This window comes from Necator americanus, chromosome I (genome assembly GCF_031761385.1).
Source record: "Necator americanus strain Aroian chromosome I, whole genome shotgun sequence".
NCBI lineage: Eukaryota > Metazoa > Nematoda > Chromadorea > Rhabditida > Ancylostomatidae > Necator > Necator americanus.
The window spans coordinates 12374467-12396320 of record NC_087371.1 but is presented as its reverse complement, the minus strand read 5'-3'; the positions used below and the strand labels follow the sequence as shown (position 1 = coordinate 12396320).

Below are 21854 nucleotides of genomic sequence, written 5' to 3'. Positions count from 1 at the left end.
TGTGAAGCTCATTTGAGCACACCTAATCCTGGTTTTGTCGAACTGAACTTTCTTAACCTTTGGATAGTTATCTGCTTTTTATGTGTCGGTATTTGCAGGTGCCGCAGAACCTCTTTTACTGCTTTTTGAACAAATTCGAAATAGCAGGATCCCTTCCGCAGTATTTCATCGCTTTCTAGCGCCGGGACACCAGCTCGATATGGTGGAACCCATCTAACTCCACATTGCCGGTTTCTGGCACTAGCGCAATAGTTCCAGCGTTTTCTGGACTCACTCTTACATTCGAATATGGAATCAAAGGACACGTTGCGATTCTGTTAAAAACTTCTTTGAATGAAAGGACATGTTGCGATTCTGTTACAAACTTCTTTGGATGTTTCCACCTATTTAATTTAATTTTTAAGGGGAAATGAGCCTAGCGGTTTCTAAATTCGAAAAGAAGAAGTATCAGTTCTTCTTAAAAGTTCTCTTAAAGTTCTCAGAATTAGACTTAAATTCAAATGTGGCTTTGATTTCGGTATATGATCATTTATTCCTCAAAGAATAACTGAGGCGGGAAATGACCATCTTGACAACGAATGATGTCTGTGCTTATTTTTCAGCCTTCATTCTTGTAGTGCACGGACAGCTTAAACGCGACGAATGCGGTGTAGAAAATGACTGAAAAAAATCAACGTTTTTAAAACATTGTTTGTTTGAAAGATGAGACAAAAGAATAGTTTTTTTTAATTTGTAGAAGAGATATCATATCTCCAAGAACTCTAAAAGGGCTTACGTGCAATAAATAAAATCCTGAATATGATGAAGAGGACAATATCAAGTGTTCGACGGCCTTAAAAAACTGCAGTACATAAAACTGAAGTACATAAAGTGGCCAAATTTTTGCTACAAGCGATATTTCGAGTGTCTTGTCTTGCTGGAGAACCAGCGCGAGTAGCGGGTTCTTGCGCTGGTAACACGACTTTCTTGAACACAAACACTAATGTCAGCAAGCAACACTTTTCGAAAAATGGTTGGATATCAAATCACAAAAAAATCTCTACATTTTATTCTAGGTTTCGAAAGTTTTTTTGACATATGCAATAACTGGGCCAAATATGTTCGCTGTCGTAAAACAACCTTTCACGTCTTTTTTACCTTGTTTCGCTCGTCATCGTTGCTCATTACAGCGCTGCCGAGCACCTTCACCGTTTCCGCTCTCAAATGTTGTTTCAGCTATTTATTCGCACAGTCTAACTCGAGCTCGCGCCTGTAGGATGTACAGTGCAAAGCATTATTTGCAGAAGCTTAGCAATCCAAGACTTGGCCGGTTCCGTTACCCCTCTTCGGTTTAATTTGGGCATTGGAAATCAGCATTATGCCCAAACACAGAATTTCTGCACGCTTATCATGATGAATAATGAGTAGTTAGTCCACGAAAAGTGGCCGGGTATTGTACACAAGTGCCTAAGTTGGTAACTTTGCATGCTCTCCATTCATTACACTTCTCAATAGAGCAGAAGTCTCCACAGTCTAAAGAACTCTACAAAACTTCTCTGTGATGTAGACTACCCTCGTCAATTCTACGCAAAGTGTGGCACACTAATTGTCGCACAGGATCCGTTGCTTCATTGATCCTGTAGGGGACACTAACAACAATCGACAGAACAGTAGCTGCCACATCCTTTCTATCAGGGAGTTCGGAAAGTATCTGCCGAAAATTTCGCAGTAGCACAGATTTTTTGAGATGTTCTGGAAGTTCCCGTTTTAAATATATTATATAAGGACACTACCGCTTGTATACACATAACATATCTGGCTCCCTCTTCCTTGCCCATTTCATCTTATAATGACCGAACATTCCACCCATATTCGACACGTACTCCTTCACGAGTTCGAATCTGGCCGCGCTGTTGAAGCCATTCGAAACTTATGTCAAGTATTCGGAACTGAAGCTCCTTCCGAGCGGTCCATCCATATGAAGGTGCGCGGTATTTTCCTGCCAGTCTTGGCTGTTCGCTGTCCACCGTGAGCAATGGACTACGATCTCTCGGAATGGCGAAAAAGCTCGGTCAGTGGCTCTCACATGCATTGAGCGGAGGCAACAGCCAAAGACGCCTGGAAATCTGCACACAACTGCTCTCCAGAAGCCGCAGATTCGATTGGCTGGACACCGTTGTCAATGGAGATGAAGATGATGGGTCCTCTATTTCAACCACACCCACAAACGTGCGCGGTGCGCTGGCGATGAAATGCCGGATCCTTTCGTGAAAGGTGAAATCCATGAGAAGAAGGTCATGCTGAGCGTCTAGTGGGGAGTTCATGGATCTACCTATTCGAACTGCTGCCGGACAACACGACAGTTACTGCCGAGGTCCACTGCGCTCAACCGCAAAGATTGGCCCACAAGATCAGCAAGGAGCACCCGAAGCTCGACAACGTTCGCTTGCTGCACGATAACGCGCGCCCTCACATCGCGAAGAAGACTTCCCAGAAAATCCTCGAGCTCGGATGGGAAGTTCTACTGCACTCGCCGTACAGCCCGGACCTGGCCGCGACTACCACCTCTTCCGATCGCTTCAGCATCACCTGGAAGAGAAGCGCTACGATGATCGTGAGCACCTCGAAAATGACCTTTGGACTTTCTTCGCCTCCAAGTCGCTGGAGTTCTACGCCAAAGGAATCCGTGATCTTGTGAGACGTTGGCAGAAGGTTATCGATGTTGATGGAGATTATTTCGTCGAATAATAAAAAACTTGTTAAAAAGCTGTGTTGTTTTGAAATCTTGCCGTATTCCGGCAGATACTTTCCGAACACCCTAATATGAAATATGAATAGCAATTTCGAAAGAACCAGAAAGTCCTGAAAGCAATTTCGTGCACCTTCTTCTTTTTTTACTCTGCGAAAAGCTAGAAATGTGGACTATGGTATAGCGAGTTATTAGGAAAACAAGACATGGAAATGCAGTCATTGAGTGCTGTCATTTCCAAGTAGGAAATCAGAGCAAAGAACATTTTTTTCTAGGATATCAGAACTGCGGTAACTTCAGTTTCGCTCATAGAATGATTTTATATAGATCTCCTGCCGTAACAATGTCAAGACATGGATCTTGCGTTGATAGCATAATGATAAGAAAAAAGAGGCACCTCTATGAGACAAATGAGTCTGAATTTTTCAGGAATTTCAGTTCCGAGAGGTCAAAAGGAGAGAGCGCTTCCCATATCGGCTTTGTCTTACCTGAGTCGTTGAACATGAAGATAACGGTTGCAATAGTCTGAATGAGTGTTAGTATTCCCACTATAGCCTGAAAATGAAATTGATCCACCGCAGAAGAGCAAATAGTACAACTGCTAAAAAGGATAAGATTAAAGTCTCAGGCGTATTAATCCGATTGGGATGCGCCAAAGTCCCTGACTGCAATCCCCAAGAGTTGGAGTTATATGAACGCGTGCTAGTCCATACAATGACTTGAGGCCAGTCGATGTATCAAGTGAATGTTTTCATCCCACAGACGAGTGTGGTACCAATATATCAGTCTCGCAGAGATAATGGAGACCTGAGAGAAGCGGTCAAATCTTAAACAGCTGAGGACGTCTTCAGTTCTCGACAAAGGCTACACATCTGTGACTAGCCATGGGGATTGTCTCAGAGTTTGTTCTTACAACGTCAGTAAACTACTCATGTTCTCAGGCTACAGGCTATCGACGAGAGGAACGCGGTAGCGGAAGCAGAAGAGAATGATCCAGAGATAGTTCACCCACAAGACGACACCCACACAAGACGACGAAGAATCATTTGCATCATTACTCGACCAGATGAACTCTAGAATATGACAAATACATATTTATCATCTATCTATCAGCTATCACTACGTCAAAAACGTTTAGATAGTATTTCAAGCTCGAATTGTACAGTGTGAATTATGTGAATTTGTTTGGACGTGACAGAGACAGGCGAATACTCACTCCCACATACGCGGACAGATGTAACGCAGTTGGTGAGAGGTTCGGCCATGACTGCACATTCTATCGATAGTTCATAACTGGTCTGGTGCCAACTAAGCCCTTTATCCCTCCCTACCAATTAGATGATTTGGTGCCAGGCTTGCTTAGAAGGATGGAAACACTGACCTGGCACATCTGCTCGCAAGTCATTGCTGGGTTCCTTACGTGTTGCTAAACACCAAATCATCTTTAATTGAAGATGAGCGCATAGGTACTCCCGTATGGGAACTAACAGCGTCCTGCAACCTTTCCTTAATCCGTCATCCTCTACTCTAGTCACTCTTTTTTTGTTCTGTATACTATGTCGTCGTCGATGAGTTCCATTACTTGGATTGTGTGTTGGAATGTAACGGCAGCTACGGGCGTGACATGCAGCTGATGCTTGTTCTGCATAGATCTCCCTGTCCGAGTGTTTGTGGTCAACTCCCATTGCCCCAACTCAAGCTGCGAGTCTACTTACTTGCCATTCTTTTGGGTGTGTGGGGTCGAAGAGCAACGTCTATGGTAGCGTCTATGGAAGCTTCATTGAAGGGAAAAGAATCTTCTTACACAGCTGTATGGCTACTTTTGGCCCTATTGCGTTCAACTATTTTTAGCTTAGGGTATGCCATAATAATGTTCAGGTGGAAGTCGATGTGGAGTCGCAGCGGATTACACGCATCAACATCTTGCACTCTAATCGGAAGTGGTCAGAGAAAATCGTCCTCACTTCTTTGGTCACATCCTAAGGAGACCAGACCATTTCTACGTGTTCTGAGGAGTCTGTCGTGCTGAATCCGGAAAAGGCCACATAGCGACATCAAAATTTGTGATAAAAAAGAAGATCTGAGGACAATTAACACTGATAGACGGTCCAACAAGGTATCATAGAAAAAGGGATATCAAAGGGGGTAACGAATGGAAAAATTCCGTGCGAGCTTTTGAGAAGGTCGGGTAGAGTTATGCTCAAGGAAGACACGCTTTGACGAAGATGCGGTCAATGGCATCAGGAGATAGTACCAGTCCATCGAATAAAAGTAGAAAAGTGTTTGAGCTGCTCTCATTTGTTACTCTTATGTAACAGATGGATTACTTGGCCGATTTGTGACGCAGGACTCCAGGTCATACCAAATCACAAGTGCTCATAAAGGGAAAGCAGATACGTCGTTCAATTATCGGTAGAACGAACGATGATCGGCGATTCATTGCAAATTCGCTAACGGCCCGTGATTGCGGGAATCGATTAAGCATCACTCTGGTGCAGAATCTCCGTGGGAAGTCACAATTCTAAGTGATAGCGAAGAATTCACCATAAATACGGAACAGATAAATGTGACGTAGGAAGACTATAGAAACTCCGCTTTACTGATCGGGACTTTGCGTGCTAGAAATAATCCCACAAGCCTTTACTGTACCGCGATATCAATCTCAGAGGTTGCCATATGGGTTTCAGCAGGTTTTTGTACTTCGCCTATTTATCAGTACCGCATTTGGATATTTTAGTAGTATCTGGTTGAGTGAAAACTGCCCCAGCGCCAACCAAGGCTCTAATCCCCTTTGAAGTAGGTAAATTGGTGAAATGCTTGCTTTGGAGTTGGAGACAAACACACCCCAACAGGGCTTGATCAACGCAGTGCACTTTATATTTATATCTTTCGAACTTAAACGTCCGCCTAATGCTGAGCTATGCACTTCTTTTTACTCTCTCTTCGCTCGCTTTCACTGATGAATAAAAATTAAAGTACTGGGACTTACTGTAAATTTCTTACTACAAATTCAAATTTTTGGGGGCAGGTGTGGCGCAGTCGGTAGAAGTCCATTAGAGGTCCATTGTAGCTACACTGTTGATGGTTTGTAACCGTCTTAGTGCGAACCAAACATTTCATCTCTCCGGAGTCGATAAATCGATACCAGACTTGTTTGGGAGGTCATAAACAATTACTTGATCCTCGGCGAAAGTAATTGTATAGGCAAACACACGTTCCAAAACTTCGACGATTACGAATTGCAGTAAAACGCGTTGACGCATCCCAGGTGGATTGATATACCAGTGACTTTTAATTAGGTTTTTCTTCTCCCTAACAACGCCTTTTTGAAAAAGAAATTTCGCCTGTTAAGCAACAATTTGCACTGAATGACGTGGCTAACACAAAGTGACATGAAGGTCAGTATCCTACTGATAAAGATAATTGTCTACATCAGATCTGTTCATCAACTGTTAGCTACTCTTTAAACAGTGTTTGCATGCGTGTTTCTAATTTGAGGATAAAGGATGCGACCAACGTGATGAAGCAAGCGTGAAGGCGAATAGACACGCAGAGAGGAACATATTGTCGAAAGCAATTTAAGTTACCATTTTCACGAAACCGCTTACAAGGTCTCATTTACTTTTTTAACAAATCCGGTTGGAATTATTGCGCAATACTGCTGGGCCAATAATCCCCTCCTTTTCAATTTTCGCACCTTCGCGCTAACCATGGAGTTTTTATCAGTGATTTCTGGCGCTGGGGCAATAGTTCTATGCCATACGACACGTCTCACCCTCTCTCCATGGTTTTCTAGCGTCAATGCAAAAGTTTGGAGCAGTAGGATTCTTTTCGACCCATTCTAGCGTCTTCTATTGCCAGCGCACCGACTCGACGCCGTCCAACCTGCCTCTCTGCTCTCTGGAGTTTCATTTCATACACGCGTGAAAGAATACGCATGAATATTATTACATTGATGCAAAAATTATGCTCGTTTTTCGTTGCCTTATCTTAACGACAAATTTTTTGCGGTTACTCATCTTTAATATTAGAAGCCGTATTTCGTTGTGGTTACTAGTGCTGAAGTGATTTTGAACGATAATCAGAGTTTGGTCAGTACCAAGACTAAGAAGATAATACGTCCAGTCAAGATTTTCACAAATTCTTCTTCTACGAGTTCAAGCTGGGCAGGTCTGCAGCGGAGACAGCTCGGAATATCAACGCTGTTTGGGGTGAGGGAAGCACCACCGAATCCATGATACCGCGTTGGTTCCAAAGGTTTTGTTGTGGCGATATGGGCCTTGAAAATAAGGAAGGTCGCAGCCGCTCTTCTGAATTTGACGACCACCTGCTGAAGGCAATCTTCAAAGATGATCCACTTAAAACAACACGAGAGTTGCCCAAGAACTAGGCTTTGACCATTCAACAGTTTTCCACCTTGATCACCTTGATTACCTTGACTCTCGTTGATCTTCGAACTGGTCGAGTGGGCGTCAGTAATTCTTCCATTTCCTCCTTTCGCGTGGGACACGAAGAGCATCATAATTTTCTTTGAAGGACTTCGTGAAGAAATCTGAGCATCGGGTCGGCGGTCTTCCTGTAGTGCGCTTAATATCGCGGGGAACCCAGTCGCTTACGGCTCTGGTCCAACGGTTGTCGTTAAAGCGCATCACGTGTCCGGCCCACCTTATTTTACTTTCTTGGCGAACGCGGCGGCGTCTCTAATCTTCGATCGCTGACGTAGGAGAGAACTTCGAATCCCGTCCCTCACTTGCGTGAAACGGGATACTCCTAGCATCACTCTCTCAATTGCGCGTTGCTCAGGTCTCCGAAGCATAGTTCAAAGCAGGAAGTACGGTGGTGTTGAAGAGGTGAGAACGTAGCCGGGTATTCCTGGTCTTCTTCATTACATCCTCGATGCTCTTATACGCTCCACAATCCGTCTCCTCCTGCCCAGCTCAGGGGTCAGGTCGTTCATCATGTTCAATTCCCGACCTAGATAAAAGTAGCTCGTGCATTCGGATATGTTCGTTCCACTGAGCGTGAATGGGGCATCCGAGACCCATCCGTTCCGCATGAACATCGTCTTGTCTAGATTCAGCTGAAGACCAATGCATCTACATGTTTCGTCGAATTCGGTCAGCATTCGTTCCACTTGGCTGATGCTAGGTGTTATCAGTACGATGTCATCAGCGAATCAGCATCAAATGGTGTAGCTGCCGACCGTCGACCTTCACTCCCATGTCGTCCCATTCCAACTTTCGCATTGCGTTCTCGAGGGTGGTTGTGAATATTTTGGGTGAGATTGTATCACCCTGTCGGACTCCCCTCTTCACGTCAATGATGACATTCTTGTAGAATGGCGAAATTCCGGTCGTGAAGTTACTGTACAACTCTCGAAGTACCTTTATGTACTGAGTAGGTACGCTTTGGTTGTCCAAGGCTTCCACGACCGCTTCCGTCTCAAGTGAGTCGAAGGCCTTCTTTAAGTCGATGAAGGTGAGACAGAGCGGCATCTTGTACTCTCGTGATACCTCGATGAGTTTCGAAACAGTGTGAATGTGATCAATCGTGCTGAATCCTTTTCGAAACCCTGCTTGCTCGCATGGCTGTCCTTCATCCAAGACTTTTTCAATCCTATTAAGGATCACTTTTGTAAAGAGCTTGTAGATGACGGACAGTAGGCAGATTGGACGATAGTTGCCAATGTCATGTGGATCTCCTTTTTTATACAACAACACGGTCTTGCTAGTCTTCCACTGTTTAGGAACCTTGCATTCCGACAGATAACGTGTAAAGAGCCTCGCCAAGGTGTTGATGAGTACTGGCGGAAGGTTCTTCAAGTGTTCTGGTCTTATTCTGTCGGGACCGGGTGCCGCACGATTCTTACCGACATGGTAGCATGTCGTATTTCGGACGGGAGAACCTCTGGAAAGACTTGTCCATCTTCCCTCAGATGGTGAGGAGAAAAGTGGACATGGCTGTCGAAGAGATCAGAGTAGAAGTCGTAGATGATTTTCTCCATTCCCTTTCTCGATGCAATGGTTGTTCCCTTCGGGTTCCGGAGAGCTGTAATCGTTGTCTTGCGACTGGCGAAGTCTTGACGTGCATAGCGGGTACTTTTTCCCGCCTCTGCGGCTTCAGCCAGCACTTCTGCTCTTTTCTCTTTAAGGTCTTTCTTTATCGCCTCTCTGAAAAGCCTTGCGAGCACGGACGTGAGTTCTTGGTTTCCTGCGGCTCGTGCTGCTCCACGCTGGCGTATCAGCTCAAGAGTTTCAAGAGACAGGCGTCTCTTGGTGGTTTTAGAACTCTCAGCCTTCTTCGCAGCAGTCGTGAAGGTGTTCAACGAGCCGGTCATATTCGTCGTCGATGTTGTCCATTGCGGAATCTTCCCAAAAGCCGGCTAACGTAGCGAAGAAATCCCGGTTGATGATAGTTCTGGGATTTCTCCCTCTGAACTTGGCGGCTTTCTCTGCTCTCCTTGTGAAGGAAAATTTTCCTCGGAGGAGGCGATGGTCCAATCCCGTGTAGAACTTTGGTACAACAGCGACATCCGTCAGGCAGAACCTTTTATTGACGATGATGTGGTCTATTTCATTACGGTACCCTCCACCGGGTGACTCCCACGTCCAGCGTAGAGAGGAAGGCTTCTGGAATTGCGAGTTCCCATGGATGGTCTTAGTCGTCATGATGAACTCGGAGAGCCTCTCCCCCCGGTCATTCCATTGTAGGCCGTGGGTCCCGATGTGAAGTTCCTCCGGCGTTCTTCTTGGGCCAACTTTGGCGTTGAAATCGCCAATTATGACCTTGTAGAAGACATGATCTTCTCGGTAGAACTTCTCCAGGTCCATATAGAAAGCTTCGACTTCTTCTTCATCGTGGCTTGATGATAGAGCGTAAGCGACGAAGACAGTCAAAGCTGGTGTTGGACCACATTTTCTCATCCGCAGACGTCCGATTCGGGTCGTAAGTTGTTCAAAAGAGGCGATACCAATATTCTTTGCCATGCTCGCGTTGACGAGGACACCAACTCCTCCAGCACCTCTGCTGTCGCATGTTCCTAAGAACAGTTTTCCTCCAGTTTCATATACGGCGTTGAGAGGGTGACGTCGTCTCGTCTCGGTCAGTCCGATGACGTCGTACTTGATCTTCTTGGCTTGCATCATCAGATCTTCGATGGCCGCTTCCGATGCAAACGTACGTGCTTTATAAGTACAGATCGCCATCCTAGTCCATTTCCATTTCGGTAGCCTACATGACTCCTGCAACCCCGTCCTACCTGGCGCTACCGTACCAGGCTTTCCTCCGGAATCAGGAGACTCTTTTCTATTACTGTGTTTTGCATAAAAATTTTAAAACCCATGGGCAGGTTGCAAGCCTCTAGTCCCATGAGTGTCTGGGAGAACTTCCGTTCTCCCGGAGTGGACATGTGGAGCTTATTTGTTGGAGGCCACTCCAAACCGCCTCCCTTGCACCTCCCAGTCACTTGATTGCAGGCCTTTGGCCGGAGCGACGTGCGGGATGCAAGGATGTCATGAGTCAGTCCTGGCTCAGCAGAAACAGGGAGTCCATTCCCTGGATATACCTGCGTCTCTGGGCAAGCGCAAGGTCGCTTTTGGTCCACGATTAGCCCCCTATCCGCCACCCGGGGACGCGCCACGTAGCCTCGCGACTAACCGGCTGTGATCCCTCTAGTGAGGGAGATCAGTGGAGTTTTCCACCACTTGGGAAAAATTGGAAATGTGAAAAAGTTGAAGGAGTTGGTGCCGCATCAACTGAGCCCGTTCCAAAGAAGCCGTCGTTTTGAGATCTGCTCAACGCTTCCGTTACGCAACAAGAACGATCCAGTTCTCGGTCGTATTGTTACGCGCGATAAAAATGTAACTTTGTAACAAGAAGCGTTCTGCTCAATGAATGGACAAAGATGAAGCTCCCAAACACTTCCTGAAGCCGAAAATGCACCTGAAGAAGACCATAATTGTAGGTGTTCGTGCTGAGCTACAACTATTACAGGCTCATGAAATCTGACAAAACCATCTTCGCAGAGAAGTACTGCAAAAGAACTGAACGAAATACACCGGAAACTACAACTTCTTCTCCCGGAGTTAGTGAACACAAAGGGCCCGATTCTCCTAAACGACAATGCACATTTCAAAAGTGACGGTACTGAAGTTGAACGTGTTAGGCTACGGGACTCTACCTGACCCACCATATTCGCCAGACCATTCGCCAACCGACTATCACTTTATCAAACAACTGGACAGCTGCCTAAGAGGAAAGATCTTTCAAAAGGAAGATGATGCCGAAAACGACTTCTGGATGTTCGTAGACTCCACGAGCTCGGGCTTTTATGGTGCGGGTATAAGCAAACGTGTGTCTCGTTCACAAAGATGTTTGGACTGTAATGGTTCTTATTACGATTTCAAACCGGAGCCGGACCTCAAACTTTCTGTGGTGTTTGCTCCGCTCGCCTTCACTGATCAACGAAAATTAATATTAGTGTTATTAGTTCATGAGATTGGACTTGTGTATCTCCAACAATCTTTCTTCCTTTTTGTATTATAATTAAAAGTGAAAGATTTCAAGGTCTTCTTTCTCAACAAGTCAGTTCTACATTTGGAGAACATTCGAACTTCAGCTTCAAACACTCCATACCAATATATTCTAGACAAAGTTTAAAAGTATCTCGCAGAATATGGGTTTTCCTCCTGTTTTCCCCCAAATAGTTATAAAAGAAGGATATTTTAGCATAAAATGACGTGAAAGACATCTTCCTACCGATAAAGATACTATTACTATTTAAGCAGCCTACTATTTAAGCAGCCGTTTGCATGCAGGTTTCCACTTTATGAGAACGGCATGCTACCAACTTGAGGCGAACGAAGAAGGAAATAGACACCCGGAGGAGTTGTAACGGTGAAAAGCAAAGCGCCCATTCGCCACGGCTATGAATCGGCTGCAACCATCTATCTTTTGCGTCATGTACACAAAGTTATCACTCAATCGCACCAATCCGACACCGGTGGACCCGTCGCACTCCGTGTTATAGCGGCGCCGGCGCACTAATCTGACGCCGATGGACCCGTCTTACACCATTTTATAGCTTTCTGGCGCTGGCACACCATTCCGCCGCCGGTGGACCCGTCGCACCCCGTATTATAGCTATCTGGCGCTGGCACACCAATTTGACGACGGTGGACCCGTCTTACACCACTTCATGGCTTTCTGGCGCCGGCACACCAATCCGACGCCGCTGGACCCGTCGCACCCGCTTCTATAGGTATCTGGCGGCGGTGGACTCGTCGCACCCCGTGTTATAGCTATATGGCGCCGGCGCACCAATTTGACGCCGCACACACACACACACACACACACACACACACACACACACACACACACACACACACACACACACACACACACACACACACACACACACACACACACACACACACACACACACACACACACACACACACACACACACACACACACACACACACACACACACACACACACACACACACACACACACACACACACACACACACACACACACACACACACAAAAAAAAAAAAAAAAAAAAAAAAAAAAAAAAAAAAAAACACACACACAACAAAAGTGACAGAATAAGCCCGTTATTATATATCATGATCATGATATATAATAACGAGATCATGATCATGATAGCGACTGGTGAGAACTGTTGATAATGGACACTCTTCCATTTTTGTACCATTACTTCGGTATTGCTGTTCGAATATATAACCACAGAGATGAGTCACCTATTTTGGGGCGTAGAGGACGATCCACTTCTACCCCGTGATGATTGCGAGGATGATTGGATGGTATATCGCTGATCGCTGTATCCATAGAAAAATAAACTTACTAGGAAGATTGCAAGAACTAGCACTAGGATAGATTTGCGGAAGCAACATCCAAGAATTCCGATGATTGCCACAACTACCTGGATAAGGACTTAACTGAAACCGCAAATAAATCAGAGTTTCGTCCAATACAGTCAATTTTCTTACAGGATATAGTTTTCCCTAGACTTACTGTTATGATTTTACCGAATTAAAAAAAAAGTCAAAGAACCCACGTATACAAGTCCAAAGACGATGTTGAGGTCAAATTTTTTAAATGTGAAGAAACCGATCATGTGTAGGTGTACGAGAGCTAAGATAAGCATGACAATGCTCAGTACACATAGGCAACACTGAAAAGAAAAGTGCTGTTTAAATTACTTCGAACAATCGAATCGATCCTGCATTGCAAGAAAAAAATCTCTTCCAAAGGAAAAACTTAAAAACTTTAACAACTTATTTCTATTCGATTTCCTGTAAGTCAAATCCTCGCGATGTTTATCTAAGATTGTCGGATGGCCCGCGTACTCATACCATTTCTTCATAGCTGCTTCATATCCGAGTCGGGTGAATTTCTCAGTATAGAAGCAGCGAACACTCAAGAGAATGTTTTTTTATGACAACGGAAAGAAAACTGACAATTTTCAGTGCAGTGCATGCAACAGATCCCAGTATTTCACGTGTTTCACGTAAACTACTGAAATCCATTGCATTCTGTGGTTCGATACCGCACAGGTTTGGTACCTTAGGTGGTTACAAGTTGTTGTATAGAACGCATATGCGTTCACAAATGTATGCGATTCCGAATTGAACTAGAAGGCACTGTAACATAACAAGAGTTTGACAGACGTTAAGCATATTTTTCTTTATACATCGTTTTGAGGACTCTTGTCAGTTCTGAGATTTTCAGGAACTCTCGCAGGAAGAAGAAGAAGGAAAGGGCAAAAAGAATTAAGGAGGAAAAAAGGAGAAGAGGTAAACGTCTGAAGAGAAAGGATGATGAAGAAGAAACAGGAAATAAAAGGAAGATGGAGGAAAGATAAGAATGAAGGAAGATGAATGGTCAAGGAGAAGAAGAAGAAGAAGAAGAAGAAGAAGAAGATGGTGATGATGATGATAATAATAATAATAATAATATGATGATGATGAGAAATGATGACGAAGTGGAGGAAGGGAAAGTGGAAGAAGAAGAAAAGTGAAGGAGGAAGAAAATGAAGAAGAATAAGAGGAAAATGGAACAAGAAGCAGAAGGAAGAAAGAAAGAAGGCAGATGGAGAAGAAAGAAGAAATGATAAAGAGAAATATGTCTAGACTAGGTGGATTAGACTCAAAGTAAAGTCTCCCAGGACGCGAGGCAATAGCACTACAGACTGTTGACTATCGATCAAAGGATACGTTGGAAAAGGAAGGATGAAGGACGAGCTAGCAGCGTTCATTAATATTAATACATCAATAGACATGACTGTATTATGTAAACGACGAGAACGACATGCTAAAGTACGATTGCAGGAGCTATAGAAGCTTGTATTCACCGCTTTTGCGGTTCCGTCACGCAGCGCGCTCAAACTACTCCGTTGCGTCTGTAAATTCTGACGAGCCTCATGTGAACCTGAAGGCAGATCACAAGTCATTGAAGAACATAACAAAGCACATTATTTTATTCGTTTTGGCTGAAGGTTTACAGGAAAAAGTGTGGCTTTGCGTTTACGAACGAGAGCAACCCACCGGCAAGTTTGGCACGTAACAATGAATGAAAATATTATAAGTCCCCTGTTTCTCATTCTATGACTCAACAAATGATAGAAACTATACAATTATAGTGAAACTATACAATTTTCATATTAATTTTTTTGTCCTATCTAATTGTCGATTCAGTAGAATTTTGAAGGAATACACACAATGGCAATACACTCTTTAACCAACATGGATTAGTGGGGTGCGGAACAAGAGGTACCAGTGAAAACCGGCTGACTGCTCCTGACCTCCCTTCAACGCTGCGCACGACATTCGCGTCGCGACGAAGCAGTGGATAATTTAAAAGGGAGAGGAGTGTAAAACAAATTGACACAGCAAGTTCTGATGTACGAATATAGTAAACTGAGCGCATATTATCGAATATTGAGGAGAAAAACTAGATACTTCTATCCGCTTGAAAGATCTATCATCAGAGGCATATCATAGAGTATCAAAGAGTCAAAGTTTGGATGACTGATTAGAGTGATATGCGTGACCTGAGTACATTGACCTAATTTGAGCTACTTTACACAAATGAAGATTATCTCAAAAAGGTGCTGCAGGGAAAAGAATAGCATGGAGATATTTTCAAACATCTCGTAATTTCACACATGTCACGCCCAAACTGTTCTATATAAACTCGTAGTGCATAAGTATATGTTTGTCACGATGTCATTCAACGATTTCATTTTCAACTTTCAACTGTCGCAACTACACGCCCAGTACCTTTATATCCTTACCAGTCTGAATGTCCTGCTAAAGCCGGACTTCAGACTTTCGGTGGTTTTAGCTTCGCTCCCCTTCACTGATCAATGAAAGTTAATAGTAGTGGTGTTTTCTGTAAAATTAGATTTGTGTTTTTTTTTCTAACAACGCTTTCGTTCTCTTCTTTATATTATAAATTAAGACAAAAGATTACGGGGTTTTCCTTCTAAACGTATCAATTTTACAATTGGAGCATATTCGACCATCAGCTGCAAACACTCCTTCGATGCCAGAATAATGTAGATACTATTTGAAAGCATTACTCGAAGTATGGGTATTCCTCCTGTTTTCCCCCAAATAGTTATAAAAGAAGGATATTTTAGCATAAAATGACGTGAAAGACATCTTCCTACCGATAAAGATACTATTACTATTTAAGCAGCCGTTTGCATGAGTGTTTCCACTTTCTGAGAACGGCATGCTATAAACTTGAGGCGAACAAAGGAGAAAATGTGCACACGGAGGAGTCATTACGGTGAAGAGAAAAGCGCCCAGTGGTCACGGCTTTGAAACGGCTGCAACCATTTATCTTTTACGTCATGCACCCTGAGTTATTGCGCACCAATGACCGGGTCCACCGACGCCGGTGGATCCGTCGCACCCCGTATTATGGATATCTGGCGCCGGTGAACCCGTCGCAACACATTTTATAGCTATCTGACCCCAGCGCACCAATCCGACGCCGGGTGGACCCGTCGCACCCCCTTTTTCGAATTTCGTGACACACAGACAAACACACACACACACACACACACACACACACACACACACACACACACACACACACACACACACACACACACACACACACACACACACACACACACACACACACACACACACACACGGACTAAGCTCGTTATTATATATCATGATTACTTTGCATATATTCTTTAAACTCCTTTCTACATGCTACCTTTTCAAAATTTTATATAGATTTAATGTTTCATAGAACGGATGTCAAACATTTTAATAGTTCGAATGTGCTTTTGTCTTGAAACCTCGGCATATTCTGTCTGTGTTGTGCTATAGTGTGCCTACGAGGTTTTTAGATGGAACCTTTATTTGCCTGACGTTTCGGCTTTTTCGCAGTCTTCAGAGGCCTAAATAGAGGATGACTGGAACAATGCTACGTTTATCCCGTCAAGTGCCACACCACCCTGGGTCAGTGTTTCGATAATCGTTTAGGGTAGTGAAAACAGAAACCTATCTACATTGAAAATGGTCTTACGTTTTGCTCCACCGGGTGTGGCGCGGCTGGTTGCGCGCACTTGTCACTCAGTGTACCAACGAATGAGTATTACTGCGTGTAGATCACCAGCGACGTAGATTATTTGATCTACACACAGAATATCAGGCGGTTATAGGTCACAGAGCGGTACAAGTGGCAAGAACTCATTCGTTATCGACGAGCATTCATTCCTATTATTCATTGAAGGGTTTCTTTTAAGAATAAAAAACGCCTCCAATGTCTTCCTTGCCGATATTTCTGTTTCGTGAGCCAGTATAACGTTTTTCACATCGTAATCGTTTCCGTTGTGGGCCTCATGTCTGTGCCTTCCTAGTGGTGTTATCAAACTTTTTCGTCGTTTTCCGACCATGTGTTCATTAATCCTTACTCCAAGATTCCTACCGGTCTCCCCAACGTAAGTTGCATTGCATATCAAGCACTCAATCTCATATATTACCCCCACTTTTGCGCAGTCGCCTGTTTTTCCGTAAGGACAAATAACACATCTTTCACAGATGCAGTATCTATCATATAGTCTGTTTCTAACAAGCTGGCTTTTGATGTTTGCATTTGGGATATTTACCAAGATCACGTAATTTTGTAATTGTGCTTGGATAATGCTGCGCTGAACAGCGGCACTGACACTGTCAGAGATAAAAGGAAGACAAAGAGAAATTTTGTTTTCGCGCGGAACATTGCTATTTACAGTGCGGGTTCTTCGGTAATGCGGACGTACTGTATGGCCATTGGCACATGCGATTTTCAAGGCTAGTCTTCGTGATTCGTGTCGTTCTTGGTTGCCAGTGCATACTTCACTAGCGGTTTTGAACATATTACGAATCACTGCGCGTTTTACTGCAGTCGGATGTGCAGATTTGGCGTGCAATATGATGTTCTTGCAACTTTCTTTGCGATACCACTTTACTCTAATAATGCCGTTTGAAGTACTTATTTGTGTGTTGAGGTACGGAAGCCATCCTTCTTCTGGGGTTTCTCGTGTGAGTCTTATATATTGCGATTGTTGGTTGAGTATTCGGAAACACTCGTCCATTTCGGACTGTGTTGATGTTATGATGCAACAGTCGTCAATATATCTGCAATACATTATTGGTCTACGCGAAAGCACTGGTTCTTCGATTCTGCTCATGAAGCAGATCGCCAGTACTGGTGCTAATCGTTGACCCATTGCTAGCCCTCTCAGTTGCGCGAAATAATTTCCTGACCACCTGAAGATATTACAATTCAGGCATTCCTTGATAAGCGTTATTATGCGAGATTTACTTAGTCCATATGTCTCCAAAATGTTACCATATAAATCTATCTCAGAGAGAGCTTGCAGCGCCTCACTGTTTTTTACATTCGTGTAGAGTGAGGTTACATCAAAGGACTCTATTACGCAGTTGCCCTCAACTCTCGCATTGCGTAATCGCTCAAGGAAATGGTGCGTGTTCGACAAATGAGATGGTATTTTAGGCAAAATTTGACTCACGATTTTATTAAGGAACCACGAAATGCGATCCGTTGGTCCTCCCACACAACTTATTATTGGTCGGATTTTGAATGTGGCCGCTGATGTTGAGTTGACCTCATCGGGTTTCAGCTTATGCGTTTTGATGAGGCTGTAGAACACAGGGCAGGTCGGTTTGTCAAGCTTTAGGCGGCTAACAAATCGTTCGTCAAGGCCAGCAGATTTTCCCATAGTCATCCATACATGATTCAACCGCTTGCACTGCACAAGGAATTCTTTCTCTGTTACGCGGCGATAGATCGTTTCATCTTGCAAGTGAAGATTTGTTATTTCCCGATCAAGAGCCTGTGACATGGCTACGAATTCCCCACCCTTATCGCTTACTGAAAGTCGTATGTCCCCTCTTGTAGTCATTTCGCGGATTTCCTTGAAACCCTGCCATTGCTCGCGCGTGAGATTGTTAAGGATGAGTCGTCTATGATGGTTATAAGCGGACAACACCCCAGATAATAGAATTCTAAATTTTGTGTCTGTTTCGCGAGCTGGTTCGGGTTCTTTATGAAAGTTGCGCGGAAATGGTGTTGGGGGTAACGCTCTTTTGCTTATAGGTGCAGCGTGCTGATGGTTACTTTCATTCCTAGCTCTGATTCGAAGCTGGTCCCGAAGCTTGTGGAGGCCTACTGTGACTTTACGGAATGTTGGCCCATCGATTTGATGTGAAATTGAAAATGATGGTTCAAGGCTCAGAAAGTCAACAGCATTATCGGACAAATGAATATTGTCGAGTACCGTTACTCTTGCCCCTTGATTATTAACAGCATTTGGAGCTGTTGTGTCAATTGCTCGGTGGAGTCTACGTGGACTACTTCCATTGTTGGGATGGTTTCCACTCTCCATACCCAAAAGTCTATCGTACTTTACGCGCAGGGTCGAGCTGACGCTAGACCGAATAGAATCGCAGATCGTTCTGGATCCGCTTTCAATCCTCCTCCATACTTGTTCAGGTAGAAGACGACAGGCCTGTTCTTTCGAAATACATTTTAACAATGACGAGTACAATACATGCCGTTTTTCCTTAAATTCGAACTACTACATGAAGTACCGCCGAATATGATCAAATCATCTATATCGTCTCTTTGATCTACACACAGAATATATTCTGTGTGTAGATCAAATCATCTATATCGTCGCTGGTGATCTACACGCAGTAATACTCATTTGCTGGTACACTGAGTGACAAGTGCGTGCAACCAGCCGCGCCACATCCGGTAGAGCAAAACGTAAGACCATTTTCAATATAGATAGGTTTCTGTTTTCACTACCCTGAACGATTATCGAAACACTGACCCAGGGTGGTGTGGCACTTGACGGGATAAACATAGCATTGTTCCAGTCATCCTCTATTTAGGCATCTGAAGACGGCGAAAAAGCAGAAACGTCACGCAAATAAAGGTTCCATCTAAAAACTTCGTAGGCACACTATAGCACAACACAAACATTTTAATACTTGCTCGTACGTTCTGTACAACAAAACTTTGTAGGGTTCTTTAAACTTCTTTCGACAGCGTTTTATCGCTTCATTTGTATCTATTCTCTACATAAATTCAATATGACAGGTTATGTATATTAGTGGCGAACAGAGACCTTTGTATCTTCGAGATCTACAGGTAAAATATGTGTCTGTGGGGCATTATCCGTACCTCGTTAGGCGTTCGATGGCAGTTTTACTCAGCTAGATAAGCAAAAAATTCCTAGAAAGCGAGAAAAGTAGAGAAATACAGCATTACACCGATCAGAGGAAAATTCTTCGAAGCATTTTTTGCGTTCCCAGAGATGGATGATTAATTTCCATCTAACAGGTCAAAACATTATAATTTCATTTTCGCTCGCATTTCTAAATGGCATATATACAAACCTCTTTCATTTATATTAACTTACAAGTATAGAGTTTCAAGCATCATCTAATACCAAGCACTTTCCTTTTCCTTCGATTCTAAAAGCGCATCGTGAGAGCTGCGGGCGCCGCGAAGAAAATTCGTCGTGAGAGCAGCAGACGCGGCAAAATGTGGTACTCTAGCGGCCATGACGCTGTCAGGAGACGCGCGGCGCAATTAACGACGCTCATTGGTCTCCTGGATACGCGGCGGCACATCATACGGGTACCTCTTGACTGTTCTCTGGATTAGTGGCGAACAGGTGGACTTACCCTTGCATTGCAACAGCAGATCTGGGGCTCTCCCTGAAAATCTGACTTTCGTTGTAATTTTGAACATCCGCTATATTCACTCATGTGTATGGCGAGCTTGTGATGTGTAATGTATTAGGGTGTTCGGAAAGTATCTGCCGAAAATTTCGCAGTAGCGCAACTTTTTTGAGATGTTCTGGAAGTTCCCGTTTTAAATATATTGTATAAGGACACTACCGCTTATATACACATAACATATCTGGCTCCCTCCTCCTTCCCTGTGTCATCCTATAATGGCCGAACATTCCACCCATATTCGACACGTACTCCTTCACGAGTTCGAATCTCGCCGCGCTGTTGAAGCCAATCGAAACTTATGTCAAGTATTCGGAACTGAAGCTCCTTCTGAGTGGTCTGTGCGCGCCTTGTTCCAGCCCTTCAAAGGAAACGTGAAACTCGAAGATGAGCCTCGCTCAGGTCAACCGACTGCAATATCGTTCGGCGAACTGAAGAATCTGGCGGAACAGCATCCGTATGAAGGTGCGCGGTATTTTGCTGCCAGTCTTGGCTGTTCCCTGTCCACCGTGAGCAATGGACTGCGATCTCTCGGAATGGCGAGAAAGCTCGGAGAAGATGATGGGTCCTGTACATCAACTACACCCAACAAACGTGCGCGGTGCGCTGGCGATGAAATGCCGGATCCTTTCGTGAAAGGTGAAATCCATGAGAAGAAGGTCATGCTGAGCATCTAGTGGGGAGTTCATGGATCTACCTATTCGAACTGCTGCCGGACAACACGACAGTTACTGCCGAGGTCCACTGCGCTCAACCGCAAAGATTGGCCCACAAGATCAGCAAGGAGCACCCGAAGCTCGACAACGTTCGCTTGCTGCACGATAACGCGCGCCCTCACATCGCGAAGAAGACTTCCCAGAAAATCCTCGAGCTCGGATGGGAAGTTCTACCGCACTCGCCGTACAGCCCGGACCTTTCCGCGAGCGACTACCACCTCTTCCGATCGCTTCAGCATCACCTGGAAGAGAAGCGCTACGATGATCGTGAGCACCTCGGAACTGACCTTCGGGCTTTCTTCGCCTCCACGTCGCTGGAGTTCTACGCCAAAGGAATCCGTGATCTTGTGAGACGTTGGCAGAAGGTTGCCTATGTTGATGGAGATTATTTCGTCGAATAATAAAATGTTGTTAAAAAGTTGTTTTGTCTTGAAATTTTGCCGTATTTCGGCAGATACTTTCCGAACACCCTAATAAAAAGTAAAGTGTAAGACCGGCTCAATTTGAAAGGTCTTGTGGAATTTGAAGTCGACAGAAACGGACCCCACTATCTCCACCAGCTTCTAATCTCGTCTCGTCGCTGCCGGAAAACTCCTCATCCTTGCTCTGTTTACTCCTGGATAAATTTGAGATTCAAACAAAAAGATAACCTGGATAGAAGTGTAATAACTTTTCACAACGAGAGTAGCCCATTACTCAACTGAAGGAGGTGCACAATGAATCACACTGCTAAACACATGATAAGATTTAACTTTTTTGTATATTTTATTTATCTATCCTACGTACCGTTCTTTACGTGTATTCGACGCTTGATGTGTTAAACAGAGTAAGCACATTCATTTTTTTTCTGATTGACCTACATCCACACACACATGAGAACAGGCAAATATATAATACCATGCTATATAATAACGAGCTTAGTTTGTCACGTATGCGTGCGTGCGTGCGTGTGTGTGTATGTGTGTATGTGTTTGTGGAACTAAATTCGAAAAAGGGGTGCTGTGGGTCCCACGGCGTCGAATTAGTGCGTCGACGCCAAACTACTTTAAAATGAGTTGCGACGGGTCTTGCGGCGTCGAACTGGTGCGTAATAACTTCGTGTGCAT

At 44.2% G+C, this 21854-nt stretch overlaps 5 protein-coding genes across 8 annotated transcripts; 3 read left to right on the top strand and 2 right to left on the bottom strand.

Moving 5' to 3' along the window:
- Window positions 1-598: 598 nt before the first annotated feature.
- RB195_005267 (uncharacterized protein) lies at window positions 599-21441 on the bottom strand (the record flags this gene model as incomplete). Of its 4 annotated transcripts, XM_064177662.1 has the most annotated exons (8): window positions 7897-8544; window positions 8598-8999; window positions 9055-9969; window positions 12598-12675; window positions 12811-12927; window positions 19979-20011; window positions 21292-21364; window positions 21419-21441. In XM_064177662.1, 8 exons carry the CDS (start codon window positions 21439-21441, stop codon window positions 7897-7899), a joined length of 2289 nt encoding a protein of 762 aa, XP_064034778.1. The 4 variants fall into 4 exon arrangements, with proteins under 4 accessions (XP_064034782.1, XP_064034778.1, XP_064034781.1 ...); XM_064177659.1 differs by lacking the exons at window positions 7897-8544; window positions 8598-8999; window positions 9055-9969 and adding exons at window positions 11523-11663; window positions 17041-18846; XM_064177661.1 differs by lacking the exons at window positions 9055-9969; window positions 12598-12675; window positions 12811-12927; ... (1 more) ...; window positions 21292-21364; window positions 21419-21441 and adding exons at window positions 599-660; window positions 776-832; window positions 3217-3283 and having other exon boundaries at window positions 7939-8544; window positions 8598-8732.
- RB195_005271 (uncharacterized protein) lies at window positions 2035-2439 on the top strand (the record flags this gene model as incomplete). Its single annotated transcript, XM_064177666.1, has 2 exons — window positions 2035-2180; window positions 2292-2439. The coding sequence occupies 2 exons, from the start codon at window positions 2035-2037 to the stop codon at window positions 2437-2439; spliced, it is 294 nt and encodes a 97-aa protein (XP_064034785.1).
- RB195_005270 (uncharacterized protein) lies at window positions 2491-2727 on the top strand (the record flags this gene model as incomplete). The annotated part of the gene is made up of 1 exon (XM_064177665.1): window positions 2491-2727. The coding sequence occupies one exon, from the start codon at window positions 2491-2493 to the stop codon at window positions 2725-2727; it is 237 nt and encodes a 78-aa protein (XP_064034784.1).
- Window positions 6810-7250, bottom strand: RB195_005269 (uncharacterized protein; the record flags this gene model as incomplete). The annotated part of the gene is made up of 1 exon (XM_064177664.1): window positions 6810-7250. The coding sequence occupies one exon, from the start codon at window positions 7248-7250 to the stop codon at window positions 6810-6812; it is 441 nt and encodes a 146-aa protein (XP_064034783.1).
- Window positions 10850-11272, top strand: RB195_005268 (uncharacterized protein; the record flags this gene model as incomplete). The annotated part of the gene is made up of 1 exon (XM_064177663.1): window positions 10850-11272. One exon carries the CDS (start codon window positions 10850-10852, stop codon window positions 11270-11272), a length of 423 nt encoding a protein of 140 aa, XP_064034780.1.
- Window positions 21442-21854: the final 413 nt, after the last annotated feature.